This window comes from Metopolophium dirhodum, chromosome 5 (genome assembly GCF_019925205.1).
Source record: "Metopolophium dirhodum isolate CAU chromosome 5, ASM1992520v1, whole genome shotgun sequence".
NCBI lineage: Eukaryota > Metazoa > Arthropoda > Insecta > Hemiptera > Aphididae > Metopolophium > Metopolophium dirhodum.
This window is the reverse complement of record NC_083564.1, coordinates 13,982,864-14,003,696: the sequence shown is the minus strand read 5'-3', so window position 1 is coordinate 14,003,696 and position 20,833 is coordinate 13,982,864. Positions and strand designations below refer to the sequence as shown.

General features: G+C 28.1%; 1 protein-coding gene across 4 annotated transcripts in view; it reads left to right on the top strand.

Annotated features, from left to right (window-relative positions):
- The window catches only part of LOC132944248 (E3 ubiquitin-protein ligase goliath), a 56,541-nt gene that overhangs the window by 32,206 nt on the left and 3,502 nt on the right, over window positions 1-20,833 (top strand). Inside the window, exons 3-8 of one of the 4 annotated variants that reach the window (XR_009664435.1) lie at window positions 5,884-6,001; window positions 7,113-7,184; window positions 8,268-8,447; window positions 15,644-15,763; window positions 15,968-16,202; window positions 17,787-18,009. Coding sequence is in view for 3 of the 4 variants with exons in the window: in XM_061013491.1 (XP_060869474.1) it covers window positions 5,884-6,001; window positions 7,113-7,184; window positions 8,268-8,447; window positions 15,644-15,763; window positions 15,968-16,202 (725 nt within the window). In the remaining variant the exon portion in view is untranslated. Of the gene's footprint in view, window positions 1-5,883; window positions 6,002-7,112; window positions 7,185-8,267; window positions 8,448-15,643; window positions 15,764-15,836; window positions 16,203-17,786; window positions 18,010-20,833 lie in introns of those variants that run through there. The other 3 variants (XM_061013491.1, XM_061013492.1, XM_061013493.1) reach the window with 3 other exon arrangements.

Below are 20,833 nucleotides of genomic sequence, written 5' to 3'. Positions count from 1 at the left end.
ATAAACTAATTTGACCATTTATGATAGGCGGACCATTCAACTATTTAAAAACATTAAATATTTTATCTCATTAATAACTCCTATAATATAAAAATAGGTTTCCAAGTACGACCAACAAATTTATAAAAAAATAACGTGGAGTGCAAGGTCGTAAGGTTAGTAATATTCCGGAAGATCATAAACTAGTATACTTACTCATTTGACGTACCTAATTATTTCTATGAATCAACCAACTGATCAGATGAATTTTTTTTCTGACCTTAACTTCTTTACAAAAAAACTTAAGCCCTAGGTTATGAAATCTATTATTTTAATTCCGGTACCTACATATTATGGCTCAGCCGCATGTGGTTCTACTGCTGACATTCAGATTACAATAGTAATTTGTAATCGTCAATAAAAAAAGTGGAGGTGTTGAGATTTTTTTGATATTGAAAAAGTAACAATGAATAAACATGAATCAATAGGTTAAATGAAAACTTGACTGAAAAAAAACTTAAATCAGAATAGTATTATACCTATCTATATCGATTTACATAAAATTAAAATAATTATTATATTATTCGTTAAATAATAATTTATTTGGTTAATCATATTAATATAAAACCATCAAATTTATAAAATTCATTCAAAATTTCGTTTTTAACTAAGAACATTAAAAAAAAAAATATAGATTATAATACCTAATCGTTTAGTCTAACAGTAATATAATAAATAACTTACATGAAATTGCTGATCTTTTTACTGCATATAACATTATAAAAAAACCATAATTATTATGATACCAAAGCTGCCCAAGTATTTACTTTTATTTATTTATACATCACAATTATATAAGAAAATGCAGTTGTATCTAGTTAATAATAAAACATATTTGTTTAAACTTTTAAAGATAGGAACTTAGATCTACAAAACGGTTTTTGGCAAAAACATTTGGAATGCAATTTTTAGCTCATGAATTAATGGCACGAATTTGTTATATTATATTATGTACATTTTAATATGCGTTTTTAAAAAATATCTGTTTTTATTTTTCTTATTTGTTAGACTTTAATGTAAAATTCTATCTTTCAATATTTATTCAAAACCAATAAAACGTGATTTTATTGGTTTTTTTTATTTTTAAAAATTAAACGTGTCATTTTTGTATTAAGATGTTATATTATTATATTATTATCATTTAACTTTTTTTAATGTATTGTTATATTTATTTAATTTCCATATTTATACCAAAAACAATGGACACTAGATATTGCTTCGAATTTCGAGTGTACAATTGTTTCACTCTTTGCCGTTGTTTGTTGTTTTTGTCATATTTTGATGACCATCCAATGAAAAATATTTGATTTTGGCACGTATATGTATAAATTATGCCTACCTTTATCTATAACAAACAATTCAAAATTAAGCTTTTAAAAAAAACAACTTTACAAAAACTTATGAAATTAACATGACGACCGATGGGTGTCGAGCCTAACTTAAACTGTAATCTACGATAGGTATCTTATTGATTGAGAGAACGAATCATGGGTAATTTTTAAATTTTTGGTAAATGTCGGTTAGGTATAGTTAAATCAAAATTTGAGAAACAGAATTTTGAAAGGAAAATGTGTTATAATTATGTAAATTAATGCATTTAAGGCAGTCGTTAATTTGGAGTTGTTAATGCATTGGTATTCAAAAATAAAATTGCGTTATTATATTGTGATAGGTAACTTTTCTTCTAATTATTGTTTACGTTATCACATGGTCTCTCGTTCATCGTGTTAAACTGGTTTTAGAATATCATTTAAAACAATTTTATGAGTTAATATTTTTATAATATCTGTTCAGATACATTAATTTCCAGTTTTACTTGAACGTCCAATATTAATGTCGAACAATGATGACAACAACATAGACGCTCCTTACTAATAATCACGGTACACTTACAAATTAACCTACCGTGAAAGTGATAATATAGCAATATTGCATATTTGTATAGTTTAACGATTTATTATAACATTATTATACAATTAACTATGTAATAATCAAAAACAATAGTTTAATAACACAGTGTCATCTTAGATAGCATAAAAATATTATTTTGATTAGACTACTTGGAAATTTAAAAATATAAGCACGGACTATTCGGGCTGTGGTCCATTTCATATAATATAATATCTAACCGTACATGACCATTGACCACGCTCAGAACACGTTTCTTTGTCATTGTAATCTAAAGGTTTCTATTTTGACATAATAATTATTATTGGTCATTGGACGTCGATAGTAGTGCGTGGTCATTGCAATTATAGTTTAGTATTAGAGAGACAATGTCAAACACCGTCACCTCTACCACAGCTAATCGGTTTAAATACTCGAACTTTAATCATGAACATTTTAAAAACTGTTTTAAAATAATATGTATAAACTTAACCCATTGTTCATCCATTTAAATTAATATGAATTTAATTAAGTTCTACAGTGTTAAATTACTGAAGTCTAAATCTAATATCAACTGCTAACAATTTAAAATGTATAGATAAACATAGCAATATATATACCTAATATCTAGATAAATAATTTTTGTTTTAACTATTCGAAGTCAGGTTAAAATATAATAAAATATATTTTATTCATTAACATTTAACTATTAACATTAATTTAATAACTAAATATTAATAAAAAAATATACAATATAGGAACTTATGCTATAATTTACATACCAATATATTTAATGCAAAACTAATTGAGTTTACGGTATAGTTGCAGCCTATACTATTAATCAAGTTTTCAAATGACGAGTTGACAAATATTTAAATGTCAAAACCACTTTGGGTTATGAAATTATGTTAAATGTTAAATTGCAAAAGTTGCAGACTGGAAATATTATCAAAATACTTGGGTTAAACAAATGTGTATTTGTATTTTATATATAATGCTGAATCATCAATTTAAAAAATGTTTCAAATATTTAATATTGTATTTATATGAGTTGGACCTGCTAAAGATTTTTTTTTATTAATATATAATTATTAGGTACTTACTGGAATTATTTGAGTGTATAGGTTAACTGTTAAGTATAGTTGATAATGATGCATCCAACAAGTTACATAATTCAATATTAACATTATAAATGACAAACATATCACGGTTTCTAGTACAAATGTAATATTTAATAATTATAGTTTAAAAAAATATTTTTATATGTAATTAATTTAATGCCGTAAACAAAATTAATACATGGTTATTGGTTAGGTTAAAAATACTTCCAGAATAAAAGTCAATGTGCCTCAGAGGTACCTATTTAAATTAAAAAGTTAAATAGTTTGACACAACCTTCAAATATTTAAGATTTATTGTTCAAGTTTTAAACTATAATATTTTTACAATATCGGTAGTATTATTGTCAGTTTACTATTTGTTATGAAAGATATACTATAACGATACTAATTATTATCATCCACGCTTAATTATATAAGGCAGTTTAAAATGAATTATGCTTGACGCGTTAAATGTGATGTACAAACATTTAGAAAAGAAAATAGACTACCTAAAGTAGGACACACAAATTTTGATCAAACATGTCATACCAATTTTAATAACCTTTTAAAAGTACAAAGATCGAACTCAATGTCAAATCAATAAAGTAATATATGATATAAATAACTTGTTTCTAATTTTTTTTTGCTGAATTTATTTAATTATCTTTATTTCTTATCCAAGTCTGTTTAATATTTTTTAAGCTCGTTTTGAATTAATTTATAAACTTTTAAATTGTTTGAAAACTTAAGAATAGTTGATTAATTTTAATATACTCGGATGTATTAAAATTATTTAACTAACATTTTAACAGAAGTATTCAAATATTGCAGCCAACAAGGTTGTTACACGTTACCTTTTTGATAATTATTTGTATTACTGTACTCGTTAATAAATGAACCCCAACAGGCTGTTACAGTTTAAATGGTAAATGTTGTCAATGTTGAAGTAATAATTAAAACATAATATTATTATTATTTAAATAAATTCGAAGTATCCTCGTCTCAGCTTCTGGACTCAAATTCTCCGAAAAGTGAACTCAATTAACAAAATAAAGAATAATAAAAAAATCAATACTGATTTTTAGAATTCAAATAAACGGTTTTTTGTAACACAAAACACTTTTGTATCAATATTCCTCGGTGGTTATCTTAATAATTTTATGACAATTCCAAGTTTTAGACATATTTTTATCGGTGAGTACCGATAATTCCTGATGCAATATTAATACATTTTCAACTATGCGAGTAGCATCGATATTATGTCCCTAACAATATTAAGCTATGATACTTGGTCAAATTAATAAATGGGTTATAATGGGCTTGTAATTTGTCATTGAACGCCGTACGGTATCGAGGTAACATATAGTACCTAGTACAAATCGTTATTCACTAATAGATACTTCGACTAGTTCGACTCGAATTTGCAATGACTGTGATAACAAAACGATTATACATATATTTTTAGTGTTTTACTATTATCTATTTTAGTGATATCTAAATATATCTAAATATATTCAAAATATCGCATAAGGAAATTTAAATACCTATTGTTATCAATATAATATAATATTCGATGATTCTGTTTCATGGATTTGATCATAATATAACATTTCATACACTTTTTTGAAATCAGACCATTACATTTGTATTTATTCAAAACTTAATAACGAGATTAGGAGGTATATAGTACATACTCGTACTATACCTACTAACATTTTTTTTTTAAGAAAAATTGTTAACTTGTAATACATTAGTATATTACATAGGTATTACATTAAATTACATTACATTATATATTATAGGAACATACCCTAAGGAATATATGTAAACGTTTCAATGAAATTCAAAATTGTGTAACTTAGTCAACACTTAAGTGTATTAAAATTAAATGTCCAATCATATAGGATACAAGTATATTTTATGTATACTATATGATGCAAAATGTGTTTAACAATATTGAATCAGCTATTTTGTTCACTTCTTATAAATATACATAAAAAAACCTCATGTTACCAATTCATTTCTCCTAGTTTTTAAATTGTTCATACAAAGTTGCAATTATTTTAATTCTAAATAATGTCTTTAAACTTGAATTAAATTGTTCTTTAAATTTATAACACATGGATAGTATGATTCATATTACACAAGCTAAAAAAATAATTAATTCTTTGGTAAGCATGATTTTTCCTTTTAACTTTATAATTTTAAATTCAAATAATGTTCCTATATTATATCTATATTTTATACCATTTTAAACAACTTCAAATAAGATTTAAGCATACATTTTACACTAATACGCAAAAATAAAAATACCCTGTATTCTTAAAATACTGTAAGGACATTTTAATTTTTGTAATAATTTGATGAATTAAAATAAAATTCCGCTGTTATAATAAAACTTATTTAAATTTTAAATACAAAAAATAATTTTAAAACTATACTTACCTATTTTTATCAAATAATTTCAAATTTCAAACTGATTACAATATTATACGTTTATTATTGGTAGGTATAAACCATTCAAACAAACATTTTTGTATATTAAAGTATTTTTTTAGTTTTTATAATATTTTTCAATAAATACTTATGTATAAAAACTAATTTACTAATAAAAATCTGTTTTTAATCCACACACCGTTATTTTACCATAGTAAGTTAGGTAATGTCACTCATTTACACGGTCTAGTTATTAAAACATTTGAATTTTATGGCTTGATTTAAATAAAACTCTTTATATTTAAAATTATATTATCATGATTTCATGAGTTATTACGTTTATTCGTGAATATTGTGAAGCAAATAAAATGTATTACCTATTCATTGTTAGTAAATAGCACAATCTGAATTTATTTTTCAGAACTTCCGTATTGTTTGTAAGCATATCATTCATAGTGCTTATGGTCATATCTTTGGCATGGCTTGTATTCTACTACATACAAAGGTTCCGGTATATACACGCTAAAGACCAACTGTCGGTAAGTTACATCACTAAAATAAAATATAAATATATGATTTTTAAATGATTTATAAGTTATAACCCTAACTTAAAAAATCTAACTATTTGAATTTAATGGGCTCGTTGAAACAGGAGTGATATATATTTTGTGTTTTGGTATATTGATAGTTATTGAATCTATGACAAATCATCGAATTTTAACTATTCTAAATAGAGTAAAAACACTTGGTATAGTTGCTTGAACCTTTCTTGATTTCTTTTACACTTTGTATCTTTTTCTTACGCTTAGAGGGACAACCGCGTGAATAATAACAACTAGACACGATTTCCAATCGATAGATATGTAAGGACTTATTAACTAATAGTTAAGGTTACTTGACTTGAAAGTTCAAGCTTTCAGAGGACTGTTTTTCCCTTACAATTATTGCCCGGAGAAAAAAAAATTAAAATTAATGAAGACCTGCCATAGTGAAACTAATATACCTATTCTTCGCTTCATTTAGAACCTAAAAATTCAAATTAAAATATTATTCAACGAACAATAAGTGTTATTCGTTTAGGAGAAAATTTTTTTCAAACCAAAACAAACATTGTGCAATATGACATGTACTGGTAGGCGCAGATATGCGTATATATTATAATGATGTGTCATGTGTGTATTATTGTATATGAGAGTAAAAAATAATGTCGAGTATCTACGAAGATGAACGAACCTATATACCGAGAAACGAGGAAGTGAAAGTGGAAGTACATTAAATGCGTATTATACCCGATTGACCAATGTATGTATATTATGAATGCGTTGTACAGACTACAGAAGATATGTCTGAGAATACAAGTCTACCGTAAAACAACTATAGGTACAACATTTTAAAGTTGATACATTTTATTGTTGATAAAATTACATCAACAATCATTATTTATTCAATGAACATTCGATCTGAACTATTTATTATCGTCTATTTGCATTGTACGTTAGGTACTTAGGTACGAAGATAAACTAAAACCAGAAATAATAACTTATATCAATACTGTTTATTAAAATATTCAATATGTTTTACAAGAGTTTTTCTGGGCTATAGTAGCATCCACTAATAATAATGTACCTATGTTTGTGTTTTAATTTCTAGAGACGATTATGTAATGCGGCCAAAAAAGCGTTGTCCAAGATACCTACCAAGCACATCAAAATGGATGACAAGGTAAAGTTACGTAAAATCACGTAAACTATTTACGGTTGGCTAAGATCATATTAGCTCATATATTTATTTAACTATTAGATTTCTGGAACGAATTATGTAAATAATTTCAATATTTTGCCAATAAAACTAATATTTACGTATACTTAGACAATAGACAACTTGGGAAATGTTATCCTAAATGTCTATACAACATATTTTGTAGGTTAACCATATTTATTTATATACAATTAATATACTATTTAAAAATACACCGATGTAAACGTTTGATGACATAAAATTGATTAATTACAATATAAAAGTATACGAATAACGAAAACAAGGCGAGAGAAGAAAAAAACAAATAGCAGTTAAATATCAATATTTTGATTATTGAGCGATTAATGTTTAACGGTTATTGATAATTAGTAATTATTAATTACTATTATATTATCAGTCAAATCTCTAGTATAAAAACTTAACAGCCAATAAATTTGCTTAATTAACTAATAATAGTTACATTTTTAAATATCTGTTGAAAATAATAATTTTTATATAGCATCATAACCCATAATGTTAAAACTACTCATCTAAATTTGATTTACAATGTAGTACATTATGATATTATAATATACTTCGGTAGTATAATAATATACATACTATAAAGTATAAATATGAGATATAGATATGTAGTTGTGAAAATCCATTTCAGGCTCGCCGTAAAAGTACTTGTATATTATTCTTAAACCTCAACATAATTATATCATATAATTTTAACTGCAGGTAAGGCGTTAAATTAAATTGTTAACAATTATTTTGTACGATAGTTAAATAATAGATTCATAAAAACTCCTGAATTGATAAAATATTTTAAGACTTATAAAAGATAGTTTCGAAAAATGTATTCTACCAATACGCCACAGTCGACGTGTGACATCGACGCATCGTCTATTATTTTACAAACCCTTTTTTGTTTGTGAATTTGAAAAATAGCATTCAATTAATCAAAGCGTAAACAGTCATTCAATGACGAAATAAGTAACTGAAAAACAGCGTTTCCCCGCCATCGTAACAAATTATATTATTAAATTATTCATCGTTTTACAGGAGATCGTTGGTGATGGTGACTGTTGTGCAGTGTGTATTGAACCATACAGACCGTCCGAGGTGGTTCGGATACTGCCGTGCCGACATGAATTCCACAAAAGCTGTGTAGATCCTTGGCTGTTAGAGCACCGAACTTGCCCAATGTGCAAAATGGACATACTCAAGCATTACGGGTTCTTGGTGAGTAACTATATAAATTCCCATTACGTTTCATATTTAAAATTGAAGGCCTTACCTTACATAATATAGTAATAAAAAATATATTATTTATCTAGCGTACCCAATGATCCATAGGTGCAAATAGCGTTTGGGATAGGGGGAGGGCTAGAACCTTACTTTGATAAAATTGAATAAGCCTAAAACAAAATGTAGGAAATATTTGGGACCCCCTATTTGCGTGTATATATAGGTATTCATATAGTTATGCGTGTTTGTTACGTTTTACTGATATACTATCGGTATAAGTCGCATATGTCTGAGTAATGAGTATAATTATTTAAACAAAAATAATAGATTATCATCTAAAAAAATTGAATTAAAATAGGCACTTACTATAAAGTGTGTATAGTACCTATTTACAACGCGAAATCTGAATTTCGAGTCCACTCTCACGTGACCGATTCCACAAATAATAATATGTCTATTGACATTTCAGTGATCAATATGCGTTAAAAGATTATTCTCGCCATATGCAACAATATTTCTACATACCTATATGCTATTATTTAAAATTATTCATGTACGTAACACGGTCAAAGATAATTTTTCATTGCACGTGCAACCAAGTATATATTATATATGTTATGGTTCGTTTATGATATTATCATTAATCAAAAGTATATAATATAATATATATATATATATATATTTTATAAATACAACATATACATATTATACTTGTATTTAAGTATATAGCCGTATAGAGTTCTTATATATAAATTATAAACCAATACGATCTGCAGGGCACCGAACTGAATCCTTAATAATTATTAATATTACGATCGGGTGAAACGAATATATTTTTTGACTTCACGGGCGATTTCGTGTCGGATGCCACCAAAAGAAACTTTCGAAACAAAAATACGTCAAAACGGAGAATAACATAAAAAAAAATCACGGTTTAACACGAATACAGTACATACATCGGGCTTATATACCTATTGTTTTTATAACCATACGCTGAATAGTATAATACATAGAACATATAGGGAATATGTATAATACTATATAATGTATATATTAGGTAGATACTAGGTATAATATATTTATATATAATTATGTACATAAAATATATGTACCTAAAATTACAATTTTCTAGTACACTATGTAAAATCAATAATCATGCGTGACGATTTCTATATCGATCAAACCCATTACTTTATGTAGTCTGCGTGTTATACTCTGCATAATCTGCATTTATGATCACTTCTATATTATAAAATACAGATCATTATACTGAAAAAGAACATGAGTGAATAATAGGTATATTTTCCTTTTTTAGGGTAAAACAATGTGATCAAATATTCAAATATTAACGGTAACCACGACTTAATATGTTAGAATTGTACAATTAGGTAGGTATATCAAACTAAGTTTTAAGTCAATATTATTAAATAAACGGTTTCAACACGCCGCCATCACCGTAATTTCTCTTGGGTGTATGTCGTACAATGATGATGAGGATGGCCAGATGGGTGCACACTGCACCTTCATATTTCCCCCACATGTTTTCTTATACCTATGCTGCAGATAAACATTTGAAAAAAAATTATGTTGCATGAAATTACCCAATATTTTAAAAGATGAGTTCATTATTGTTTTTATAGCATAAGGTACAAATATAACTAATTTTAAATACATTTACGTCGTCATTATTGAAATTATACACGTTATTCCCGTGTGTTTACTTTTGATACTTGAATAACACCACTACATATTGCAGTATTCAATAACGGTCGCCACCATACCTAATATTATTAATTATTATATAAAAGATTTCAATATAATCTAATAAAATTTCATTGATATGGTTAAAATATAATATATGATTATTTTTAGTATACATATTAATTGAGGATGTTGACTATAAGTAGGTATGACCTTAGATAACTTTGATATATTCCCTAAAACTACTGCAATAATAACAAGTTAATAAATGTATAAAAAAAATATCAAAATAATGAACGTCATCAATTATAGATGAAATAACTAATAAGGTGAAAAACTAGATTTAATGCTAAGATATGTTAATATAATATCATGTACTTAATATTTAAAGTAAATCGTTTAATTTCACTAAATATATTTAAGTCTCTTAAACAAACTTCACATCATGCAAATTATTCTCATAATATAATATTCAGAATCGTAGAATAAAAATACTATATTATGTGGCTGTAATTTTAATTTTTTAGACAATATTTTATGGATAATGATTATGAATTAAAAAACAAACTAAATTTACTATAAACATTTATTAGGTACCTATACAATGGTATAAACGTTCTTACAACTTACTAATAATACTCACAAAAAAAATTGTACGGGTTATGATTTTAACAATGTATTGAATATAATACCAAACATATAGTAAAGAATAATGATTAATGAACATGATATGACTATATTAGTAACCTTGTACCTATATTTATTATTTAATTATCAAGTCTTTACATGCTAAACTAAAAACCATATTTAAAAAAAACCTAAAAATTATAGTCAAACAGTTTTAATAAATTGCACCGTAATTCAAACTTTAAAACGGTCATAAAAATAAAAGCCTTGATGTCTTGATATACAGGATAAATTGTGAATTATTATTATATAAACCAGGTATAATATTATATCTACATTTATTTGAAAACTGTGTTTACTAGTAAGCTAAATTCGAAAAAAACAAACCCAAACTTGCTAAAACGTATTCAATATTCTTCCAAAATTAGCTGTAGGTTTTTCGTAAATTTAAAATACGACACAGAATATTAAAAATTATCTCTAAAACATTTGAACTACAAATGATATTTCTTAATTACATACAACTACATTGGTAATTTATTTTCAATGTCTTTAATTTTATACTTCAAATAAAAGATACACGCTAACTAAAAAACATATGCATAAAAATTGTTACGATAATTTTTGAGCTCATTACAGTTTGCTTTTTTTGAAGATAATCGAAAAAGAGTTTTAAATGAAGTATTATTTGTATAAAGGCTTGGATGTAAACAATACCGATCGACGATCACCTCTTAATTACCTTAATAAAGTTAGAAAAAAACATCAGCTACCAATTTCCAATAAGAATGTAAAAACAAAATCGTGTTAATAATATTTAGTATACATAAATCTAATATAAGTACACATTTCACGATCTTATTGAAGCTATTTCATGAACATCCCGATTCTATGATATTAGTGTGACATATAAAACATATCATTTGGTCACCTTAATATATTAATAACAAAAAATAAAAATAATTAATAAAAAATACAATATTTATACAATTCGATGATGTTCACTGATAAAAATTGAACATATGGACTTGTATTATTCTATATCAATTTATGCGAATGAGATGTTACGCATTTACGCTTGTAGAGATCGAAGGAAAACAACTCACAACCGTTAAAGTGAAGGTTGATTTTGTTGTGTTGACGATTCCTTTCGTCGGCACAAATAACATCATATTATTCGGATAATCTTCTGCGAACCTTGGCATTCGTATAATAATATACATTGTGAGTGTACCTATGTATAATATGTGATAGCCGATAGGCCGATAGGGAATGAAACACCACAGCAATGTCGGTCCATAACTGTAGAAAACGATGGAAAAACATGATGAAAAATAGCTTTGGTGTAATTATAACCTAGAATAAAAATTAAATTACCGATCGTGATCGTGGTTTATGCATTTAACGCGATTTAAATTTAATTACAAATCAAGAATATTTAATATTCTTCCTACGTGTAAGTAGGGTATTGGGTATATTGTATACAACATAGGTAAAACTACGTCATACAATGTATAGGTACATAAAAATATATATTCTATTCTATATTCTTAATTAGTAGTGACGTTGATCAATGATACAATTTGTAAGAGTAGAAATTCATAAATGCGTTTATATATTATACCTAATAATATATATTAAATTTAGGACATGTATATTATTATAAACGTTCGATGCGTGAAAGTTTTCAGTGTAAAATCACGATAATTCACTTCAACGATTTTGTACGAAAATTATCCTAGTGTTTTCAATATAATAGTCTGGTTTCTTTTTTTATAAAGTGAGGTGAGTACATTTATAATTATCGATTGCGTATAATTTAACTATGCAGTCCACAAATATATACAATACATCCATATTATCTCTGAAACAGATATCGATACACTAAAAACATGTCTTTATATAATCTATATATTTTTCATGAAAGTTTTTTTCAAAAATGTGAGGACAAAAAAAGTATTATTCAATATAATATGTTGTACATTCATTATTCAATTTCACAAAAACATTATTTTTTCATTTTATTATTAACTTTTTTAATTGCCTAATTTATTTTATTTTTGAGACAGAATATTATACGACAACAGATATTATGATGTTTTGGGGAGATATTTTTTTTAGTTTTTTACTAAAATGTGTGGAACAAAAAAAAATAAAAGTAAATCGAGTAAAATCCGTTTTTTGGATGTAATTGTAATAATTATTAATCTAACAATTTATCATGAGTTAAAAATATTGAATCGTGTGATATAATAATATCGATATTATAATAAACAATTTTTTTCAGATTTCACGGAAAGATCATGTAGATATACGATATTGAGATATTCTTCAATATGAAAGTAGATTTTTTTTCTTCATATTTCTGGGACATATACACACACCTTCATCGTAATCACATTTATATCATCAATAATATGATATATCCATACTAAACAAATAGTATTTAATATTACTTATCAATTTTAAAGCTATACAATTACATTTTAAATCTATTAAAATAATAGCTAGTAAAAATAATTGAAGGATTTTACTTTATGGTATAGTCGTACAAGATAACATAACTAATACGACCTACGAGTATTGTATAGTACGGTGTATTATATTATATAATATACTATATAATATAATATATAGACACCATGTAGGCTTACAATATTTGTATTTAATAAGACATCTATTAAACTATTTTAACTGATATTATTTAGTAAGAGTAAGTACCTATATTGCAGCCAAAAAATAGTAAATAATAATATTTCTACCTATGTAATTGGTAAAAACATGTTGGTAATGTTTTTTGTTGATAACCAATGGAATAAAGTGATTTCATGAAAATATTATACAATTCCTTCGGACCATTAGGATTTTTTATTTTTTTGGTTAGTTAGTCATAGTTGGTTAGCGCGTCATACGACTATAGTAGGCATTATTATTGCATTGAATAATTATACCTATACGGGTATAAATTATTATAAACAATGATCAACTTATTATGACTTCGTTATTGTTACAAATTTGCTATTATTCATTGTGTCATAATAAACATGTAGTCATAGAATTTTTTAAAACAGAACAAAACTTTATTTAATCATTTAAAATATAAAAAATAATTTTGGATTTTGGATTAAAAATAATTCATACAGACTAGATTAATATTTTGATGAGTGAAGGAGGTCTTGATTTAGTTTTGTGTGACTATAATATAATTTTTCATCATATTAGCCTGTTTGCAATTCTTAATAGTTAACTATATACAGCCAGCCAGAATGTAATTACATATCAGTTATCATCAAACGTAATCTATTTGATTATAACGATATATAAGTGAATAAGTGATATAACCAGGGGGGCCCTAGGGTCCATGTCCCTCCCAAGTTGTATTTCTAAACAATTATATACTGTTAAAAACAAAATTACAAAAATATCATTGACATTTTCTTGTGCTCCTCCCTTCACCATGTCTCTGGAGCCACCCTAGGATATAACAAGACATCTCGTCAGGTTAGGTTAGGTTAGGTTAGGCCACAGGAGATCTCGTCCATTATTTTATCCAATACCATCGAAGTACATTGAATAAATGTTTATTTCGACTTTCTAACATATAATATCGTTGTTCAATAATTGCCATTTGCCAATATAGGATGTATAATATGACTGCACTATGATAGTATTAGAATAAAGTTTCTGTTGATATCTTCTCGGTGAAACAATATATTAATTATATTTTACTTGAATAGTATATTATACTAATATATTATAAAGTTATAAAAATATTTTCACTACTATTAAAAAACAAAGATGATTAATCTTTTAGATAGATGCCTAACACATTTTTATTTTCCATTGAATTTTGATAAACATAATATTCTAACATTTATTATAAATTATATTAGAAACAAATTTAAATTGAGTAAAAATGCAAGTTAACTTTTTAGTTTTATTCAAAATGAGTTAAAAAGAATTATGATTTTGAAATATTCATCACCATTCACCAATAGGTATATCTCATTTTATTTATAAATTAAAAATGTAAGCCTTGAAAGCTGCAATAATCCACCTATTGTTTTAATATTTTGCTTCGATTAATGTGTGTAAAAAAACTTTAATATAAATAGTTTAATTGTTATCATTTTATTGTAACTGCTGTAAGGGTTTTAATATGATCAGTTAGTGGAAGGCTGTCTGACGCAATAATTTAGGAAATACTAATGTAACTCGAAACTTTGACAACTGGTTGTAATTTGGTAATACATGTGTTGTTTTGGAGTTTGAACCGAGAAGCGACGTGCGTAACCGAGAAGGTTGGGATAAAAATGCGTTCATCATAATAAAATAGAATGTTTAATCATATCATATACATAGCATTAAATAGCTATTAGTATTACATTATTATGTTAATCGTTATAACTTATGAGTAACCTGTATACATATATATATACATTATACACCTGCACCTATTTGACTGCACATGAATCTGTGCACCGTGTACGTTTATGTTGTTATAAATAATATAGGCGTTTATAAAAAAATACTAAACAATATCAAACGGTCAACGGCCTATATAATAAATATATCTATGGGTATACTAATAAATTAGATAGAATATTTTCTAATATCGTTGTATCTATATATTATAGAGTCGATATTTTATCGTTTATATTGTATAACACATTAATAACAATATAACGTCATTATATACGTAGCCACGTAGGTATATTATTATTCACTGCGATATATTATTATATAGGTACATATATCTTATGTTATGAATTTATGATAAAACACTTAAATAATGATCAATGGCAAATCTTATTAACAGTGTGTGTGTGTGTGTGTGTGTGTGTGTGTGCCTGTACGTTTAGTTCACAGGCAGTCAAGAGAGTTTCCTGCACGTGGAAGTCGAAGAGGTGACCAACGATTTCGACGTGTACCAGTACGCACGTGGTCGGAGTTTCATGGACACGGCTCAAAACTCGAGAACGGTAAATATATGAGATTGACGTGCAGGCGGACGCGTCACGTTAAAATAAATTAATACCTAACTACTATTTTAAGACTAAAACCAAAAAATCGAATGCAAAAAAAGTATTAAAATTACGAAAGAACCAGCAATTTGAACCCCCCTACCCACGAAAATTTAAATCCGAGGCCGAAATGACGTGTGAGTGTTGTGCGTGTGTGCGCAGATACCGGACGTAGCCGCGGTGGCAGTGGCGGCGGCGGCGGCGGCAGCGGCGGCAGCGGTCGTGTGCGAGTCGCCCGACAGTAGGTCGTCGACGCCCGACGAACTGACGCCCGCGCTGGCCCAACACGACGGCGACGGCGGCGGCGCCGTCGGTGGCAGTGGCGACGGCCGTTCTACAGACGCCGCCACCAACTGCACAACGGTCGCCGCCGGCACCAACCGATCGACGTCATTCGGTGAGTACGCAGCTGAACGCGCGCTTTTGAACCTTTTTCGCAGTGATGCTCCCATCGATTTTTTTAATGTTTACTCAGTAGCCGTCGAGTGCCCGACCAGGGATATTTTTACTTTACCGATGGTATATATTAGGAGGGGATGACTGAGACGTGTCCTGTGTCCATAATCACGAGTAAAAAATGATAATGTCAATAATTTAACAAACCGCTCTCCTAAAAGAAGCCAACTGATCAGTTATATTATTTGCAGCAGCTATATATATCATATATATCAAAATCATCAAGAATACCAGCTCACGTAAACAAGATTTAAATTTTCTCATAATTTCAGTCAAAACTCCCAACGGGACCTCTCCAATTTACTCTGCAGTAGGTGTATCCATAATTTTTCAACAACATCTTGTGATGATTTTACGGCGTAAATATGTATTATTCATATAGTGATAGTATACCCTATGGGAACACCACTGCGGCTTTATGGCTTTTTAATATTATTCTATGAATATTGTGTTTGCATATGTATATTGTATATGTATAATACGAGGTATGTCTACATCAAAGTCTTTATTTTGTTTTCCCATATGGACATAACAGGCACAGAAGACAGAACCAATCATCTTTTATAGACGTCAGGGGGGTACGTCGTAAGTCTTGGATTAGGTATATTTTTTCGACTCTCTACGCTGTCTACGGTCCTCGGGGGGTTGGTTATCGCATGAAAATGTGTGCCACACATGCAGTGTATTATTTATAATAAATCATTACACGAGTTTTGAGGTGCAGTCCTATATATAATAATATAATATTTTACACATTAATATATTATATTATGTTGTGTGTGTCGTCTTATATGTATAATATGTTTAAGTACCTATCTGCACTAAGCAACGCGGGTTGCACATATGGTGTCGTCGTTTCCAGCTGTCCTATAATAGTGAATGCAATAAACTTATTGTGTGTAGCGGTGGCGGCAACACAAGTTTTATTTTTAGAGGCTCCGTGCTCACAATGGCATCAAGTATAATATATGATTCTTTATATCAAAGAGAGCGGTGTGGTACTGTGATGGGTTAGGTTTCATATAATGAATAATCATGTATAGCTGATATTGCTGATAACAATTATTTAAACAGTGTCATTTCTCGGAACTATAGAGCTTTAATTTTGGGAGGGATGCTAAAATTATGTATGCAAAATATTATTATACATAGTATGACCTCCTTCCGCCAATGTTGCATTTTTTGGTTGGGGGAGTTATCTCAGAAGATTGTGCCCTATTTTAATATGTATATGATTTGAGTAGTCGTGCGATTTAGGGCTTTTGCCGCCACTGATACGCGCAGTATATACCTAATACCTCTACGAAATCGTTTCGACGTCAACTCAATTTCACATGTTTTCTGAGCATTGTACCTGTTACCTATATATATCTATTTATATTTAACCATTCATGAAAATATAGTACCTATAATACCTACCTATGTATTATAATGCCTGCATTTGCACTTTTTGTGGGACACAGCATGTATATGTAATAATAGTGTAAACATTTTAGTAATATTTTCGTTATATTTTTCCCACCAGAAGAACAGCCTCCGGTCCACTCTGTTAGCGTACCTACAACAGCTAAATAGTCTGACGATGGCCGACGCACTCACAATCACGACTGTATTTTATTGAATAACTATATTTGTTATTTATATAACATACACGTCCTGTTTCGCAAGACCGTTTCCGGATATCGTGTGTTTGTACTTTGTGTGCGTGTGTGCGCGGTATATACCACAGGAATCCAAAGCAATAATCGGTAAAAAATATTTGCACGTCGTACGTTTACTGTGTATAATATTATTTTGGCGTTTATTGTGATTTTCGTACGGATGTTTGCTGGCTTGTCAGCCGCAGATCAAAATTTAATTCGAATGCTCTACGGAGATGCCTGACTTAAGAGGGGCGCAACAGTATAATATCGTTTGTTGTATTTGTCATAACTCATAAGCACGTGATGAAAGCGGTGGGTAAATGGGTAATTCCACCAATGTAATTACACGGTCAAAATTAAGGTATCCACACCTATCTATTATAACTAATATAATAGAAATTATCGAGAACAATTTTAGCCGTGTTTCGTCGGAGGTTTTTTATAATTTAGATTAGTCAGTACGAGTAGTTAGATAGTTAAAAAAACATCATTAAAATATTTAGAAATTAGAAATCATACAAAAAAAAACTTCCGTCATGAACAAAATTGTACTCAATAATTTCACCATAGATTATAAAACCTTAATTTGAACCGTGTAATCATGATCATGGTACTAACTTAACACGTGTAAGACAAAGCATGACAGTTGATTACTATTGCGCCCTTTTAAAAGCTCACTACCAAAAATACAGGGTAATAATTGTTCACATAAATACATACTACTCTGCATTATTCAATTATTGCAGGATATTGTGAAATTTTGAAATTTTGAAGAAAAAAAATGTTTAATATAGTTTGAATTTTAAATTAATTTGAATTCAACATTATTCATGTTATTCTAACAGCAATTAACAAATATAGAATATACCTATTACCATCTTAAATACAATTTTTTTTAAGAGTTGTTTGAATTTCAAATTTTAACAACATTTGCCAAAATCATGAAAACTTGAAAATTATTTTGTAGTTCAAAAATCGTAGTTGTTAATTGCCACTTCTAAGACTTGTATATTTAAAAAACAATTCATCAGAAGTTTTTTTACTTAAATTTATAAAAATTTATAAATACAATGTTTAGCAAAAAAGGCTTGTACATTTTTTATGAATGTATGATGTTCAAATTTTGATGACATTGGATATTCACGATTTTAACAGAAGTATTAAACCTTATAATATATCTTCAGATGATATTTGTAAAACATTCCATTATTACAATAATCATTATACACTTTTCAAAATATTTAAACTAATTTTAAGCTATTAACAATAATTTGGAATTTTCGCTTTTGTTTAGTTTATTTTCTTTTTCTAAACGTTGATCAAGATTTTATTCTCAGTAAAAATACTGGAAAATTTAATACCAGGTTCCTAATTAGTAATTAGTAATTTGTTTTACTTATAAAATGTTGTTTTACGATTTTTCCTTTAACGATTTTAATTGTTATGTACTTCAAATATATCAATCGCATGGACTAGAAACATTTCACTTTTACGTACCTATATAATATTTAATTTCCTGACACAATGAGAAGTTCAAAATTATATACGGACTTATTTTAAGCTATATTTTACACCACGAACCTTGCCATTCACACCGTTCTATAGGTACGATTCTTCGGTACGTTTCACCTGTGCGTATTACGAACATACACGGTCTGCACTATGGTAATATATTATTCTATATATTTTACCTACACAATATAATAGGGGCCTCGGAAGACATTGACTCCGGCCGGAACCCCCATTATTATGATGTACGCGGGTGTCTGTTAAACCGCAGCTCGCTAACACGGCGTTGTATATAGGTACCTACATGGCTACATATAGCAATTATTATTGTAGGTGCGTTACCGCTAACAAGGTCGTGACCGCGGTCAACGAACACGCAGTTCGCGGTCCTCTCAAAACTCCCGACAACTCAACTTCCTACTTCCGATCCGATTTCCACAGCAGTCTTTCGGACACAACTATACGGTCATACGAACCCCGTTATTCTGTTATTTAACCCCGCGTTCCCATGTAGTGCGCCGACGCGTCCTCTTAACATAAACCATGCCTAATTTGAATAAAAAAAATAAATGCCAAGTGGCTGCGTAACCCATTTTTTAGCATTCAAATAAAGGGTCTTAACTCTTAATTATCCAAGTAATATTGTATTCGTTTAGCTCTTTTACGCACATAGATAAGATTACGTCAATAGGTACCTAATACGTATTATACGATGGTATATACTTACCTATAAGTACGTTATGTTTTACATGAAATATAAATAATATGTAATTCAGTAATTGTAATTTTGTCGTATCCCATGAAAATGTGGTAAATATTGTTGTTATTATTATTTTCGTATCTATAACAAAACACAGATACCTACCTACATTTTTTTTTCTTTTAAAATAAAATAAAGTTGTAACTCCAACTATTCGATAAGTCAATACAACAGATAAAACATGAAAACGTGTTTTTTTTAAACAATGCTATCGTTTGTATTGTAATAACAATCAAATGTAGTACAATTCTTTAAAAATTATCAGAACCTCTTATAATTTTTGTTTTTATATTAGTACCATTATAGGTGTACAACGTCCATGTCTATAGTTTAATATTTTAATTTTACTGTACCTAGCTCAATACATTGTACAGTAGTCTTGTTGTACTCGCGTACCATGATTGGGTGGTAAACAGTGATTGGATAGTGGAAAGGTACCTGATGGCTGATCATAAGAATATAACCACCGAATTGATTATATTATGTTAATAATTAGATGACAAATTAAGTAAATTTGGGCCCATGTGAGGAAGATTTTCAAAAATTACATTAATTAGAAGGCTTATGTATATTTATATATAGAGTTAGGATGTTGATGACCTAAAAACACACAAAAATGCCCTAAAAAATGCAAAAAAGCCCTAAAAAATGTGCAAAAAT